A 17,434-nucleotide genomic window follows, 5' to 3' on the forward strand; every position below is an offset into this window, starting at 1 on the left:
GGACGTCCATATGTTTGTGTGAGGGAGTTTGTGGATTCAACAAAAGACTTATAGATCAGGAACTCCGGACAGATGGAGCAGTTTGTGTAGCTAAGAGAGAGAAAGAGACTGAGCTGTTTGTTCTGGTCTGATCTGTCTCTGCATGTGATGATTTCAGTCCTCTCAGATGAACTTAATCAGACCTGCTGTCTGATACTAGTTTACCCAGACACATTTTCAGGACTTAAGCACACGGCACCTGCAAACCAACTCAGTGTGTGTGTGTGTGTGTGTTTTCAAAGAAATTCATCTGCTGCATTTATTTGTCAGGAAATGAAACTGTTATCTCCACCTGAAGGCCACAGTGAGAGATTATAAGTGTTTCATTATAAATGTGAATCGTTCCTCTGTTACTGGACTGTGACCCTGATTTACTCCTCCGAAATACAGGCGGTATATGGGGACAGTGAATTGATAAGTTATCGTAGCATGAATACATCGTTTTGTTTAATTCCACCGAACACACACGCACACACTGTAGTGACAATATTTGTCGGTTTAGAAATGCTTTAGGAGCCAGTGTATGTATAAAGTTTAGATATTCACCCATTTAGATTCATCACCCTTATCAGACTGTGACATGAGAAGTCCCATGTGAACGTGGCATTAGACATGCATGTACATGAGTGTAGGTCAGCCTATCTGTGTTTCACATGGAGGTCCACTGCTAACGCTCACCCAATGTCATGCTTGTAAACAGGTAATGACATCACTTCCTGTAGTCAAAGTCAAAGCGTCTGGAGCTCGTCCAGCAGAATCCTGCAAAATGAAAACAGGGTTTGGTTTTGATACAGAAACAATGGTAGGGAAATGTTGATGCTGTGTGTGGCCTGTGTGTGTGTGTGCAAAATATTAGGCCATTTACACTGTTATGGTTTTTAATCCACCCTGTTTTTGTGAAATCAGGTATAAAACATCTGTACAAATTACAATAGGGCAAATGTATGAAAGCAACAAAGTAAAACTTAGAGGCTGTTTATATTAAGATGCGTCTTGGTCGAACGAATCACAGTGGATGAGAGAGATAAATTCATGTTTACACCTGGTATTTTAATCCGTCTCTTTTGTTCACTTTCAACCGCTTCTGTCCTGATTACTGAGGGGATGGTCTGTGGGCGAGTCCCTTTGCTTCGTTTAAACGCAAGAGGGAGAAATGTCCAAATCGCGGCTTGTGTTGTTGGTAAACATGCTGTTCAACGTTTTGCACATGTATACAGTACATAACAGCTTTCTCTGATATTTCAGCACAATTGATGAAATAAGCTCACGCAACTTTAAGACTGCGCTGAAGATTGTGGGCTTGTGCTAGAAGTCAGGATTGACGTTAAAACATTGTGCTCGGTACATCATTATGTGGCTGTTCATACACATTCGACCTACAAGACAAAAGCAATCTAATCGAATGCGTTTTCGACTACCTCTGAATGTGGTCGAAAGTAAACAAGCTCAAAATTTATTATACCCCATTTAAACCTATATTTAGTGTCATCCATTTGTGATCCGATTGATCAAAACGCATCTTAATACAAGGTGTAAGCAGCCTCTGAGAGATGGGCACATTGAGAGAGAGAGAATGACAGATATGATTCTACTGTATGCCAGCAGATTTGAATTGATCAGATTAAGTGAATCAAGCGTCTGATAATCCACCTGAGTAATGGAACACCTGTCACATGTACATTACATACACCTGCATCATTGAGACATTAAATGTCTGTGTTCTCATTAAACTCATAAGAGAAAATCTTCCATTTATGCTGTGTATTAAAAGTGTTTAGGTGTAGACGACACACAAGTATGAGGGCGAATGTAGAGCAGGAAAATTGCGTGATGTTGTGTCTCTTCTTTAAAAGTTATCTTTTATAAAAAAAATCTAATAATTTACTTACTGAGGAAAATATTCTAGGATTGTTCTCAATATAGTGGACCTCAATAGTTTATAGTTTTAATGCAGCTTCAAAGGGCTCTAAACAGTCCCATCCAGGGATAATTGTCTTACCTAGCAAAATGATTGTCGAAAAAGTAAGTACTTTTTAACCCTTCCCCCGCCAGCATTTTTTGTGAGTGAAATTTTCTTCTAAACATATATAAACATACAAATATATCAAATAAAAAACCGACCCTCTGCTTTCAAAAAAGTGCTTATAAACACTTAAATATGGGTTTTTATTCAAAAAGAAAAAAAAATTGCAAAAAAAGCTGAAATAATTGCATTTTTATGAAGATAGTTTGTTAGAGATCAGATTCAGAATGATTATCAAAATATACATGGAGTTTATAATTTATTAATAATTTTTTGCTTCAGTTTTTTTATAAATTGGGGACGTGCAGGGCTGGTTTTAGATATTTGGAGGCCCCAGGCAAAATTTATGTTGGAGGCCCCTTACACCCCTCTAATTTTCAGAATAATACGAGAACGTGTTTTTCTACCCTGTAAGATATCATTTAAGCACTACAGTTATTAAACATGTTTTTCCCCATTACTTTTCCTTTTAATGTTTTTGATTAAATTGATTAACTTTGTTAAAATTTAATTAGAAATTATGCAAAACCACATGTATTAAACATTTTAAGGCGGTCAAATTTATTAAAAACACCACCTTTTTCGGATAATCTCCAAAGAGTAAAATTAAAAAGACAACAGTACATTGCAAAAATCCTAACCGTAAAAAACTACAGGTGAACACCTCCTAGAAAACGTATAGTGTTTTTTATTTAAGCTGCGTATAAAGTAGAATTTCCCTCTTACTGAACCAATATACAGTATAAAATTATCTATCAGACTATGTATATATTCATAGATTGCAATACCTTTTTATAGGCTACTTTAAATATCCATACAAATCAGCTGCCACTAGAAGTTAAACAGACAAACTACTTTCATGATTTGAAAACTAAAACTAAGTGTGGAGGACTTACAAAATATACAGACAATTTACTTTAGGTAATGCCAGTTTTGTTTGCTGTTTGACTTTAAATTCCACCTTTTTCAACTTGACTATTTTGATAGTCTGCTCCCCATGCAATGCTATCGTGCACACGCTTTCAAAGTGTCTAAACAGAGTCAGCAACGCTCAAGTTTGATCTGTCCTGAAATTATATTGATACACAGAACATAGCCAAGTTTATTTTTAAAAAGCATTATTTCAAAATACTGCACTGTCTTTGCATGACGCTTTTGCTAAGCATGAAGCAAAGACGTTGTAGCCGCTTTCAGTCACTTAAAGTCGGTCAGCTGCAGAGATTTGAATGCTGTTTATCTAGGCTTCTTTAACTTCATGAGTCGCTGCAAGAACCGACAAGTGGATGATATCAAAACACCGGGAGAGCAAATCAAGAAATCATACAAAGGAGTCTGCTTATCAATCGTTCTCGCGTTACTTTAAAGTCATCCGCCTGCGGTTCTTGCGGCGTCGGTGCCACATAAAGTTGAACTCACCTTAAAACTTTATCTATTGCTGTCAGTAATGATTGTCGAACTAGTGCACATGGACTTAGCAGTTATGGAGGCCCCCCCTTCCAAGCTTGAGGCCCTAGGCATTTGCCTACTCTGCCTATAGGTAGCGCCGGGCCTGGGGACGTGCGTAATCTAGTGGATAATCGCGGTATTACATATAATCCGAAAAACTGATCAGTAACACGTTTTTTTATGCAAATGTTTTCTCTTAAATGACGAGATATCAGGTCAATGACAGAGAAAGAGTAAAACAACTTCTCGTCTTGCACTAGCCTTGTGATGCACCAGCATGATTACGTAATCAGTGTTTAAGTGTGGAGAAAGAGGATCGTTCAGACATTGTTGTAAGTGAAATGATACTAATTAATGTCTTTATGTCAGTTTATTGTTTAAAATGGTCCGCAAGTGTAAAGCGTGACCTTTCGACGTGATTATGTAATACATAAGGTTGCGCTGGCGCATCACACGGCTAGTGCATCACACGGCTAGTGCACGACGAGAAGTTGTGGTTTAAAAGTAATTTTTTTGCGAAAATGACGATTGTTATGAGGTCCACTAAAGTCCACTATATGGAGAAAAATCCTGGAATTTTTTCCTCAAAAAATGTTATTATCTTTCTACTGAAGAAAGAAAGACAAACATCTCGGATGACATGGGGGTGAGTAAATTAACTGGATTTTTTATGAAAGTAAAGTAATCATTTAAAGGACCAGTTTACTTTAAAACATAAATTTCATGATAATTTACTATTAAATAAATCTTTGTTCTGCTGAACACAAAGGAAGATATTTTGGGCAATGAACTGTTGTTGAGCACCATTGACTTCTATAGTATAATTTTCTTCCTACTATGGATGTCAAAGATGCTCCTGCAGCAGAAAAAAAAATTAATGTATATAGGTTTGTAGCAACTTGAGGGTGAGTAAAGACATAATATTCATTTTTGGGTGAAAATAAATTGCTATCTTTTTAAATGCTGTGACAGCTCACCTCATAAATGAAACACAATAAATGACTGAAACATTATCAGTCTGATCATTCTGAGCACTCAGTCTCTCCTCTCACACACGGTCTCTCAATTAACAGCTATGCACAGCATGCGACGAGTCATTAACAAATGTTGATCCGATGACTAGTCTACTGCTCTTCTGGGAAACTGGTTGACTACTCACACTAAGCAGTCCAGTCCATTATGCTAGCCCATATTGAAGACACGTTTTCCTCCTGCTCATCAGATAAATGCTAATCTGACACCATGCTAATCTCTTTGTCTTTGCAGTGAGGATGAGGAGATTAAAGCGTGTGCTAACAGCTTATAAACATGTGTTATTAATTACACTAATCTGCAGAAGCACCAGAGGCCTGAACAACACATCTCTCTCTCTTTCTTTCTTTCTTTCTTTCTCTCTCAGCCTGTAATTGATTGCACACAGAGAAAAAATGTTGGGCTACGGTCTTCCATGTCTCTTTTCTGTGTCCTTTGTTTTCATGAGCTGGATTTTCCTCATTATGGTGCTGTACAGTGCAGCACTTGAAGCGTATGATGTTATCAGAGGTTAAATTTATGCGAAGAGCAAATTCATTTGAATCACATTCATTCACAGCGAGAGACAGCAGATGTTTAAATCACTTCACTTTTGTCTTATTGTCATCTGCTCTTCATTTAACTTGATCCCCGCAGACCCATTGGACCGGTTCTCCTCACTGGCCTGCGGGCTTGATTTGTGCTGAAAATAGCATTCTTTCTCTTCCAAATCTTTGCCGTGTGCCTCACTGTTTTAAAAAGCACGATTACATCTGTAAAACTCTTGCCACCCCCCGCAACGTTGCAGATATATTTAAACATTCCAGAACGCTTTGGACACGGGGTAAGTGGGAGTAGGCGGGCAGTCGGCGCTGTGGGTTACTGTATAGGAGGGAACACATGGCATGGCCACTTGATCTGAAAGCCAAGGTGTTTTGGATGTTAATCTGCGATGCATGATTCTGAAACCATGTGTGTTTAATATCTTTTGTTTCACCTAAATGTTTTCACACATGGCCAAAATGGTAATGGTCAATGTTTCTCTGTCCACACATAAACACACACGTTTTTGTTTGTGTCTGCAGGTTCTCCATCTCTGAGTGGTTCGGGAACAGTAATAGTGTTGGTTGGTGATGTTAATGATAATATTCCATCATTCAACTCGATGTCTTTCTATACAACCATTCCTGAAGACGCTCCCACTGGTACAGACGTCCTGCTACTCAACAGCTCAGACGCTGATGTGGGACTCAATGGAGTGATCAGGTAACACACAAAAACACACAAACACACACACGTTTATCAAGTTTAAGAGATTTTGAACAGGAGTTTATAGATGCTCTAGAGCAGGGGTGTCAAACTCATTTTAGGTTGAGGTAGTTTTTTAACTTTGGTGTGTTGATAATTGTGTTAACATTAACTAAACAAACTACAAAATAATTTGCAAGAAAACTAGAAAAACACATTGACACGCGTCTAGAGGTCTCACGGCGCGAATGAGGCATTTAACGCAGCATAGTAGATGCGATTCTGCACGAATTGAGCATTGCTGCAGGAAACACGCGAGAAAAAATTTGAACTTTGGTGGAAAAACGTGCCGGGTTAACCAATCAGGAGCTTGCTCTAGTAGTGACGCGATTACAGAAAACGAGTAGAGTCGCAGAAGCCCCTCCCATGATGCAAATTTCTGCGTGAATGTCTCGATGATTAGAATTTCACGCGCGAATGAAGCGAGTAAACTCAAATGTTCTAGCAGCAAACTAGACCCGGTAGGGCTGAAAAGCCTTTATTTAACTTCCTCTGTATGGAACCGAATTATACCTTATCCTCTCTGTATTGTCAAATAATGACAAAATCATTCAGAAAACATGAACATTTCTGTGGAATATATTTGTAATGAAAACTGTCATTTAGACAAGAAAGTTCTAGAGTCATAAAGTATTACAGTACCTAATTATTATCCTTTTAAATCATGCTTCCTTACATTTGTTCGACTACCGTATCAACATCACCAGTTTTGGGGAAGTCGCCTCTCTCATTTCCAGACGTTATATATGTGTGTGAGTCCTGACCAACCATGACATTTAAAAGAAACCGTTTCTAAACTAGAACCCACTACTGTTCGTCGCATGTCGCCATCGCGGCTTAAAGCAGAAACTGATTCATGGCTGTACTGATTCATACACAGTATGCTGCGCAACCGTTGCAAGGCTGACACTTTTTTGCCGTCTGCCGCAAAAAGCCATGCCTGCGGAATCGGCAAAAAGTTTGTGTGCACGAGGACTATGTGATGTCCGTCTATGCTTCGCATGTGAAACTGAACGTATGTTTTCTATTTAAACTTAACACACGTGACTGCCGCCTGAAAGGATTTTTAAATTATGTTTTAAATATTTAATAATAAATCATCGTGCGGGCCAGATTGGACACCTTTGTGGGCCATATGTTTGACACCTCTGCTCTAGAGTCTGTCTCTGTAATACAGCCTCTTGTATAGATATGCCTCATATTTTTTACAACATAAGCTTCGCCAATACAGCCACAGAATATAATTGATTGGTTCAAAAGCACGCACACCCAGAAAAATGCAGACACTAACATATACAAAGTTACATGCCAGTCATGTAAATAAAGTGACCCCCTCCCACGAGCTTAAGGACTGGGTGGACAACGTGTTCCACTTTTCTAAACAAATGCTAATGAGGATAAAAATGAGCACTGACAGACAGATCAGAGGGCGTTGGGTGGAACAGCATGGGGCTTTAGTTCAAAATACTTCACAGGACCAGCGCCATCCAACAACTCAACACCACAGTTCCCACAGATCAAGAACGGATGGGTGCGTGACTGGATGTTATCTTCTTAGGCTCATTTTTCGCACTTTGTTCTGTCATTCGTGGAAATTGTATCTCGCAGACACAGAGAAGTTGCCATGTGCGCATGTAGCTGTCAGTTTGAGTTTGTGTCCAAGACCCTTACTGAAACTCAAAGCTGCTAAAAACGGCTCAAAAGTAGTGCTTTTGATCAGGGCGCTATTGCTGATACCTTTAGCTCATGGGATGAATGAAGGATTCTGAACCCTTAACTCAAATTAAAAAAAAATATCTGGAAATGAGTGATTTATGACTGTCATATTTAAAAAACTCAGCGTTTCTGCCACATGTGTCCTAGTTGTTTTCCAGTAGCTGACTGTGAACTTGAATCACTTCTGCTCAAATTCTGCTTCTGCAGAGTACAGACACAAACGTGTTATCACATAAAATGGAGAAACAGACAAGATTAAAATTCCTTAACATTTACAAACGTACACATAAATGTCAAGCCATGAGTAATGACAGCTGCAGTCACAGAAGTGCTGTTTTTTAAATTTTCCAAAGTCGCATCCAATCAAAATCACATCAAGGCTCTCTTTTATTACGTTATGTGACATAATAACTACATACAGGAAATCATCTTATCTTGGGTCTGTCTGTACCTTCATCTGGTTTGTTTTTGATTTACAGTTACAGCCTCAGTGGTGGAGACGGTCAGTTTTCAATAAACCCATCCACAGGGCTGATCATCACCAGTTCCCTGCTGGATCGAGAGACACGGGCAAGTTACCAGCTGCTGGTGGTGGCAGTGGATGGTGGACAGCCCACACCCCTGTCCAGCTCTGCCACAGTGTCTGTGGTGGTGGCTGACATCAATGACAATCCTCCACGCTTTCACCATCATCCCTATGTCACCCACATACCTGCCTCTACCTCCACAGGTGTGTTTTGTGAATCTGTGTGTTTAAGGTTTATGGGTGTTTTCATTTTATCTGACTGCTCAACGTTATCTTCTGTTCTGTTGCTTTCAGGTTCACTAGTCTTTGCAGTCACGGTAACAGATGAAGATTCTGGCTCAAATGCTCTGCTTCACTATTCCCTCTCTGGTCGAAATTCTGAAAAGTTTAACATAGACCCAATCAGAGGTGCTATCATTGCCAATGAAAAACTTACTGGGAATTCAGAGGTCACCTTCACCGTCCATGTGAAAGATGGAGGCGCCAACCCGAAAACAGACAGTACGACTGTTACAGTTCGTTTTGTGACCGGAGGAAACTTCCCCTATATTAGACTCAAAGAGAAGACCTTCACTTTCCCAGAAAACCAAGCCACAAACACTGTTGTTACTGAGGTCACTGGAACATCACCCAGGGCAGGCCATTTGTCATTTTACATTGCAAGTGGAAATCTGGATAATGCATTCCATATAGATCAAGTTTCAGGGGAGTTGTCTATTAAAAAGCCTTTGGACTATGAGAATATTGAGAAGTACGTTTTATGGATAGAGGCACGGGACCAAGGTTTCCCTCCTTATTCAGCTTATGAGAAAGTGGAGATTACAGTGCTGGATGTTAATGACAACCATCCTGTTTTTGAGCAAGAGCCATTCCATGCAGAGATTTTAGAAAACCTTTCACCTCAACGTGTGCTGATAGTCTCTGCAGTCGACCAGGACAGTGGACCAAATGGGCAACTGGAATATGCGATCATTGATGGAAACAAAGAAAACAGCTTCAGCATCAACCGTGCAACTGGTGAAATCCGTTCTACACGACCTCTGGATCGAGAGAAGGTTGCTCAGTATTCTTTGAGAGTGAAGGCGACGGATAGAGGAAGCCCCCCTAAGAGCACCGCAGTCCAAGTCTTGATTAGCGTGCTGGACGTTAATGATAATGCTCCCAGATTCTCCAAAATCTTCAGTGCTACTGTGCCTGAAAATGCCCCAGTGGGCTTTACTGTTACACGAGTAACCACCACAGACGAAGATGCAGGCGCTAACGCTATAAGCCGATACTCCATAAGTGATGCAAGCCTCCCCTTCATCATTCACCCTAGCACAGGAGACATCACTATCAGTAGACCTCTTAACAGAGAAGACACTGATCACTACATTGCCAAAGTCTCAGCACATGATTCAGGATGGACCGTTAGCACAGACATCACAATATTTGTGACAGATTTGAATGATAATGCACCCAGATTTAGCAAGCCATCGTATTACTTGGACTATCCTGAGCTGATGGATGTAGGATCTGTTGTGACTCAAGTTTCTGCCACAGATCCAGATGAGGGATTCAATGGCAAAATATTTTACTTCATCAGATCCCAAACTGAGTATTTTCGAATCAACTCCACTTCTGGGGAGATCTTCATTAAGCAACAGCTCAGGTATCAAAACTCAACTGGCCATAGCAATGTCAACATAAACCGGCATAGTTTCATTGTCACTGCTTCGGACCGAGGTATTAAGCCACTCATGAGCGAAACTACGGTTATCATAAACGTAGTTGATAGCAATGATAACCCACCCACATTTGAATCTGCCTTTTACTTTACTCCTGTCACTAAAAGTGTGAAGGTAGGCACCAGACTTCTCCAAGTAAAAGCCCATGACGAGAAGGATTTTGGTCTAAACTCTGAAATAGAGTATGTTGTATCTGGAGGGAACAGCTCTAGCAAGTTCCGCTTGGATAAACAAACTGGATTTGTTTCAATAGCATCCTCCCTCACAGCAGACACCAATAAAGTATATGTGCTTGAAATAACGGCAAGTGACAAAGGGAACCCTCCCCTCTCATCAAAGACAACTGTCAAAATAGTTGTTACAGAGGAAAATCATCATACTCCAGAATTTTCACAAAACCAAGTAACAGTCACAGTGTCTGAAAGTCTGACCGTCGGCACAGCCATCCGTACCCTTTCAGCTAGAGATAAGGACAAAGACAAACAAATGAATGGTCTAATTACATACAACATCTCCTCAGGCAATGAGGATGGCTTATTTTCAATTAACAGTCAAACAGGTGTTTTATCCCTTGCAAAACCACTGGATTATGAGAAAAAGCAGAAGCACGAACTAAAAGTTTCAGCAACAGATGGAGGGTGGATTGCCAAGACGAGTTATGTTACAGTTAACATCCATGTCACCGATGTAAATGATAACCCTCCAGTGTTTGACCCTGTTGAATACTTTCCAGTCGTGCAGGAAAACGTCCCCAGTGGCACTACTGTAGTAAAAATGAATGCAACAGATAAAGACTCTGGCCCAAATGCTCTGATGGCATATGTCATTCAGTCATCCGACAGCGACCTATTCATAATTGATCCGAACTCAGGAATCATCACTACACAGGGTTTCCTGGACTATGAAGCAAAACAAGCATATCACTTAACAGTCAAGGCTTTTAATGTGCCAGATGAAGAGCGATGCAGCTTTGCATACGTAACCATTCAGTTGAAAGGAGCAAATGAATATGTCCCTCGCTTTGTATCAAAACAGTATTACTTTGAAGTCTCAGAGGCTGCAGCTAAAGGCACAGTCATCGGGGAGGTGTTTGCTAGTGACAGAGACTTGGGAGAAGATGGCAGAGTTTATTACTTGATTTTTGGCAGAAGCAGGAAAAAGGGGTTTAGCATTAATAAAACTACAGGCCAAATCTACGTCTCTGGACCACTTGATCGTGAAAAAGAGGAAAAGATTTCTCTCAAAGTCCTAGCTAAGAATGCTGGAAGCATAAGAGGGGCTGATATTGATGAAGTGCTTGTAAATATTACTGTCCTGGATGCCAACGATCCTCCTGTGTTCACCCAAGAGCTCTATGATGTTCAGGTGAATGAGGGACTCTCTCCTGGAGGCCTGGTAACATTTGTCAGTGCTAAGGATTCAGATTCTGTCCCTAGCTGGAGCAGATTTACTTATGCAATTGCTTCCCACAATGAAAGAAATAGCTTTACTGTAAACCCACAGACGGGACAAGTCTCTGTGGCTGCAGAACTGGACCGCGAAACTGTTCCTGTATACAACATCACTCTTCTGGCTGTAGACTCTGGTTCTCCAGCCGCCACCGGTAGTGCCATTTTAATTGTGACCCTGGAGGACATTAATGACAATGGACCAACCTTGCTGACTACAAGTGGAGAAGTGATGGAGAACCAGAGGGCAGGTACACCTGTAATGATGCTGAGCTCGACTGATCCAGATCTTGCACCAAACCAAGGCCCCTTCTCCTACAGCCTTATCAACACTGGATCTAGCTACTACTTTTCTCTCAGTCCAACTGGGGAGCTGACCACCAGCCGGGAGATAGACAGAGAACAGACAAGTGATTTCTACCTTTCTGTAATGATCAAAGACTCAGGTATTCCTCAAATGTCCTCCACAGGAACCATCCATGTCAAAGTCAATGATCAGAACGATAATCCCTCTGAGTCTCGCTCTGTGGAAATCTATGTCCATTATTTTGGAAATATGTTCTCTGGAGGATTACTGGGGGTTGTGAAGCCACAAGATCCAGATATACAGGACACATTCCATTGTTCTCTGACTCCCCCAGCAGCTGCCCTTTTCAGCATTCCCCCAGGAACCTGTGACCTCAAGTCAAACAGTCGCTCCACGGATGGCACTTTTGATTTGACTGTGCGCAGCAGCGATGGGGTCCATGATGCTGTTAACAGTCATGTGCGTGTTTTTTACATTGGGTACAATAATGCCACAGTAGAGAACAGCATTCTGATACGTCTCGTCTCCCATAGCGCCAGTAACTTCCTTACCAATCACTACCTCAGTTTCTTACGTATCGCCAATTCTCAATTGGCTGGTTTGGGCACCGGGGTTCAGATCTATGGGATGTTTGAACTAAACAACAGTACTTTCCTGATGGCAGCAGTCAAGCGTAGTCATGGGCAATACATCAATCCAAGTGGAGTGGCCACTTTCTTTCAGAGCATCAAGGAGATTCTTCACAGACAAAGTGGAGTTAAGATCGACTCTGTGGACCATGATCCCTGCTCCCACAACCCATGTCAAAATGGGGGCAGTTGTAAGAGACGTCTGGGTGTGGAGCCAGTCATGAAGACTGATGAAAGCGTCCCGGTCATCCTTGTCTCGAATCGTCCCCTAAAGCCATATGCCTGTGATTGTAGACCAGGATACGCTGGAGCCCTTTGTGAGACTGACATTGACGAGTGCCAGCCATCACCCTGCCACAATGGAGGAACTTGCCAGAACTTGGTGGGTGGATTTTCCTGCTCCTGTCCGGAAGGTTTCACTGGGATGGCTTGTGAGAGGGATATCAACGAGTGCCTTTCAAACCCCTGCCAGAATGGGGCACTGTGCCAGAATTTCCCTGGGGGTTTCAACTGCTTGTGCAAATCTGGATTTGCAGGTACAGTCTGTCATCAGTTTTACATTTTTCAAGTAACATAGCCACAGATGTTAGGCAAGGTTATACACTCCATTAATGTTTTAGGGCAAGACAAATATTTGCTTCTGAGTGATTGGAGAGGTGTTGTAACCCAAACATACAGTGGACACTGCTCCAAAAAAAGTTTATAGTTAGGGTCACAGATCAGGAGGTATCAGATCAACTTGTCATGTTTACTTTAATGAAGAGTGATGATCAGAATTGAGAACCTAATAAGGATTTAGCTGTATCCAGCTGTTGTTGTAACTAAATTTTATACATCTGCTATGCAGTTAAAACTTGTATTTTGTTTATATTTTAAATAGTTGATCAAGTTTAATTTACATTTAACTTCGACTTCAACATCACCAAAATATACAGTCATCGCAGTTTTAACAAAAACTTTAACCTAGAGTATTTTTTGAAGAATAATAGGATTTGTGTTAAGATTGATTGTATATGTGTGTGTATGAATCGCTCGTTGGTGTTTTAAGCCCTCAACAGAGCCTTCAAGGCAGCTCCCCGCCCCCGAGCGTTTCAGCCAATCACATCACTGTCGCTAGATATCGAGCCTTCGACCAGCTTCTGGCAGTCCGAGATATGGTAAGATAGTAATGTGACTGTATTTCAATTCAGCTCGAAATGTTTAGAGCATTTAAGTTCTGTGTTTTCACGTGTCCGTGGGACAACTTTCTTTTTCGTGCCAGTTTCATGTATTGGTTACTCAATTGTTTTTCCTATTTTCTTACCATTGTCGCTTGGGATTGGGGTAAGAACGACGTTGTTACATAAAATGACATACTAACCCTAACCCAACTTTAACCCCAAGCGAAAACAGTTAAAAAATCTATCAAAATAAACCAATGCTTAAAATGACATCCAACCCCAACCGAAAACGGTTTGAAAACCACAAATCTAACCCCAATCCCAAGCGACAATTATTTGAAAAAAGGAAAAAAATTGAGTAACCAATAGAAAAAGAAAGTCGTGCCACAGACTTAAACGCTCCAAACATTTCAAGCTAAATTCAAAAACAATCACATTCCTATCTTACCATTTCTTACCTGACCAACGGTGAGCTTGAACTGCCAGAAGCTGGCGGAAGGCTCGATATCTAGCGCAAGTGCTGTGATTGGCTTAAACGCTCTGGGGCGGGGAGTGCCTTCTAAGCAGTGCTGCCTTGAAGGCTCCGTTGAGGGCTTAAAACACCAACAACCATATGAATCATTGTGTTGAGAAAGTTTGAATAAGCATGTGTGATAGCATTATGTTATATCAACTCTGTTTGGGCAGGTGTGGCTTGAACTTTTGGATACTGTTTTCCAAAAGGAGCCATAACAGATGTTTTGTTTCAAGCTCCGAGTCATTAAGATTGTTTTTTTAATCTGATCAGAACAAATGACCACAGTGTGTTCACATCGAAGGCCTCAGATAAATAGCGCTGTTAGAGAATTACACCTATTGACTTACAGTAGTGTGCATGCACTCCAGCTGAACCCCTGACTTTCTGTTTTGCTAGTGATGATGGAGCTGTTGTTCTTCATGCTTCATCCAGGCACCACAACTTTCAATTTGTGTTGGTCATCCATTCTGTTTATCAATCACAGTTTTCAGTTTATTTGTGTGTACAAGAATCTCCCAGAACCAGTGCATGTGATGTGCTGAGCTAAAGCCTACATGACAGATTTGTACAATCTCTTTTTTTTAAACTTTAGTCTGTTTACAAGGTGTAAGACTACGGAGTGTTTACATTAAAAAAGATTAAGTGCGCTGGAAATGGGAGAGAGAGAAAAATCAGGGGGTTCTGTTTTTGTGTGTCATGCTCACCTCATTGTTTTTCATTGGTGTTGTTTCATGAATTCAGGGAAAGCCTGTGACTCCATCATCAATTACTGTGAGTGTAACCCCTGTTTTAATGGGGGTTCCTGCCAGAACCGAGTGGAAGGCTATTACTGTCATTGTGCTTTTGGTAAGTCATCATTCCAACCCCACCTGCAGTGTCTTACGTCTGCTGTTATTAATTCTGGACTGCAGAACTGTAATGGAAAATAGAAGACCAATGTGTTCTAGATTAAAGATAAGCAGGAATTATAGTGTGTAAAATTTGGCAGCTCCCACGTAGTGTGCTAATGTTCAACGTTATTTTTTAAAGTTTTTGTGTGTTGTACCACAAGTATCACTTTCTGTCTGCAGGTGTTTTTGGGAAGCACTGTGAACTGAACAGTTATGGATTCGAAGAGCTCTCGTACATGGAGTTCCCCAGTCTTGACCCAAACAACAACTACATCTACATTAAGTTCGCCACGCTAAAGGAAACCGCTTTGCTGATGTACAATCACGACAACCAGACCGGGGACAAAGCAGAGTTTCTCGCCCTCGAGATCCTGGAAGGCCAAATGAGGTTCTCATTTAACTTGGGCAGCGGCACGTATAAGCTCATGACAAGCATTCGGGTTTCAGACGGCCAGTTCCACACCGTCATCGCCAGACGGGCAGGAATGGTAAGTCCTGTCTACATGGAAATTAAATTAACTCCAGCTCACAGTTAGTTTGCTTTTTAATTCGAATTTAATCCATTGTCTGGCCTATCTTGAGCTTTGGCATTTAGCTTGAGCATAGCACGTTTGTTTTTTTGTAGGATGAAACTGTAACTGCATTTTTAAAGTCTGCAGGCCTCATGGAAGGCCCGTGTATCATAAGAACCTGGCCCCTGTGGCGCAATAAAGAGAACCTGATCCGTGTGTTTGGAGAGGCGGATGTGGGTCAGTTCAGTGGTTCTGTAGGGCCGTGTTTTTCCCCTATCTAGACGTGAGCTTGAGCAGATGTTAAAGTCATACGTGGCCCCTTGTATTCCCCCGTGAAGAGAGCTGAAGTCAAGGGTACTTTTGTTTAGTTAAGATGTCCTAGTTTACCCCACAGCCAGATGAGTTGGGTTCTGGCGCGCTGTCTCAGGCCTGCGGCTGTTGTGTTTACAGGAGAGTTGGAGTTTATCTAGAGCTGGTCCGCTGCCATGTTTTTGGTCTTCAATTGTTTCCGCATTGTATGTAGCGACGAAGGAGGTTGATAAATGATAAATAAAGAAAAACAGAAATGTGCTCGCTTGAGTACCGTACACGCCGCATATGGAAGCATGAGTTTCCAAACACGCTTCGCACGGCTCACTTCACAAATCCAGCCAAAAGTATTTAATATACAAGGCTGGGTCCCCTTTCAAATTCTCAGACTGCAGTGTAGTCGAGCTCAGAGGATGGGACAGTGCTAACTCAAAGCATTTACTCGCTCGGCCCGTCTTCACACGGCATCATTCTGGTTCTGCTCTGCGAAATATAAACACGCATTTGCTATTCATTTTCAAAAGCAACACCGTTTCCCCTTGTAGAAATGCTTTGCAGTAGTGTGTGACTCCTGGAAAGGGAGTGGGCTGTGGTCTGGTTCCATCTTTTTGAAGTTCACAGAAGCATTAATGTGACGGCCAGACGTTGGATCTGGGCAGGAAGTCATCTGTATCAGCACTTAGCAGTCATTTTTCACTCGTTTCCATTGTAAGTTCAGGATTTTCTTCCTATAGACTAATATTCCACTCTGACGGAAAAGAAATGCCATCTGAGCATCAAGGTTTTGTTGACGACTGCTCTGTTTGTGTTGTTGTGGTGTGGTGTTTGTGTAGAGCTCTTTACTTTACAGCATCTTTGCACTCTTTGAATCTCCTTGGAGACTTTTCTTCTGCATAGGACTCATAAACCACCCAGAAGACAGGAAAGGATGTGGTTTACTCGAAAACATCCATAATTTTTGTTAGGGAATATATAACTTCAATGTTTGAGTAGAATCCACAATCGCTTAACTAAAGAAGCGAAGTAATCTGTTTTTATTGACCCTGTCTTTACAGAGACATTATTTTTAATCAAAGACAAGTATGAGCCATATGTGACCCTGGACCACAAAACCAGTCATATGGGTCAATTGTTTGAAATTTAGATTTATAATTAATAAATAGGCTTTCCGTTGATGTATGGTTTGTTAGGATAGGACAATATTTGGACAATATATGCAACTATTTGAAAGTCTGGAATTGGAGGTGCAAAAAAATTAAAATATTAAGAAAATCACATTTAAAGTTGTCCAAATGTAGTAGTCCTTTACATATTACTAAAGATATTTTTTATATATATTTACAGTAGGAAATGTACAAAATATCCTCATGGAAGATGATTTTTACTTAAATATCCTGATTTTTTGCATAAAAGAAAAAGCAATAATTTTGATCAATACAATGTATTGTTGGCTATTGCTACAAATATACCCACGCGACTTATGACTGGTTTTGTGGTCCATGGTCACATATTTGTTGGGTGTGTGCTATTAGGTGTCTAAATCAGTCCCTCCAGGATTTTTCGATTTATTTTTGATTTTTGCGATCAAAATCACAGATTTTGCGGCAGTAATTTTCAAAAATTTAGATTTCTTTCTCTCTCTCTAATTAGGATACCAATGCTTGTCTAATAATAAATTATTATTAAATAGTAAATAAATAATTTAGTAAACACTCGGGTGGTTTCCAGAAAGGGATTAGCTTAAACCAAGACTAGACCTTAGTTTCTTTAGGAAATTAGTTTGAAAATGACTGACCTACATTAATGCACAATAGCCACAACTCCAAAACTACCTATTCCCTAATCTGTGTGTTTACTTGTTATTAT

The 17,434-nt window shown here is 40.7% G+C and overlaps 1 protein-coding gene across 1 annotated transcript in view; it reads left to right on the forward strand.

The window, feature by feature from the left end:
• The window catches only part of fat4 (FAT atypical cadherin 4), a 112,398-nt gene that overhangs the window by 74,115 nt on the left and 20,849 nt on the right, over positions 1-17,434 (forward strand). Inside the window, exons 7-11 of the mRNA XM_065275209.2 lie at positions 5,605-5,785; positions 8,023-8,273; positions 8,364-12,716; positions 14,599-14,703; positions 14,928-15,235. Of these exons, the coding sequence (XP_065131281.1) occupies positions 5,605-5,785; positions 8,023-8,273; positions 8,364-12,716; positions 14,599-14,703; positions 14,928-15,235 (5,198 nt within the window). The remainder of the gene's footprint in view (positions 1-5,604; positions 5,786-8,022; positions 8,274-8,363; positions 12,717-14,598; positions 14,704-14,927; positions 15,236-17,434) is intronic.

This window comes from Paramisgurnus dabryanus, chromosome 16 (genome assembly GCF_030506205.2).
Source record: "Paramisgurnus dabryanus chromosome 16, PD_genome_1.1, whole genome shotgun sequence".
Lineage (NCBI taxonomy): Eukaryota > Metazoa > Chordata > Actinopteri > Cypriniformes > Cobitidae > Paramisgurnus > Paramisgurnus dabryanus.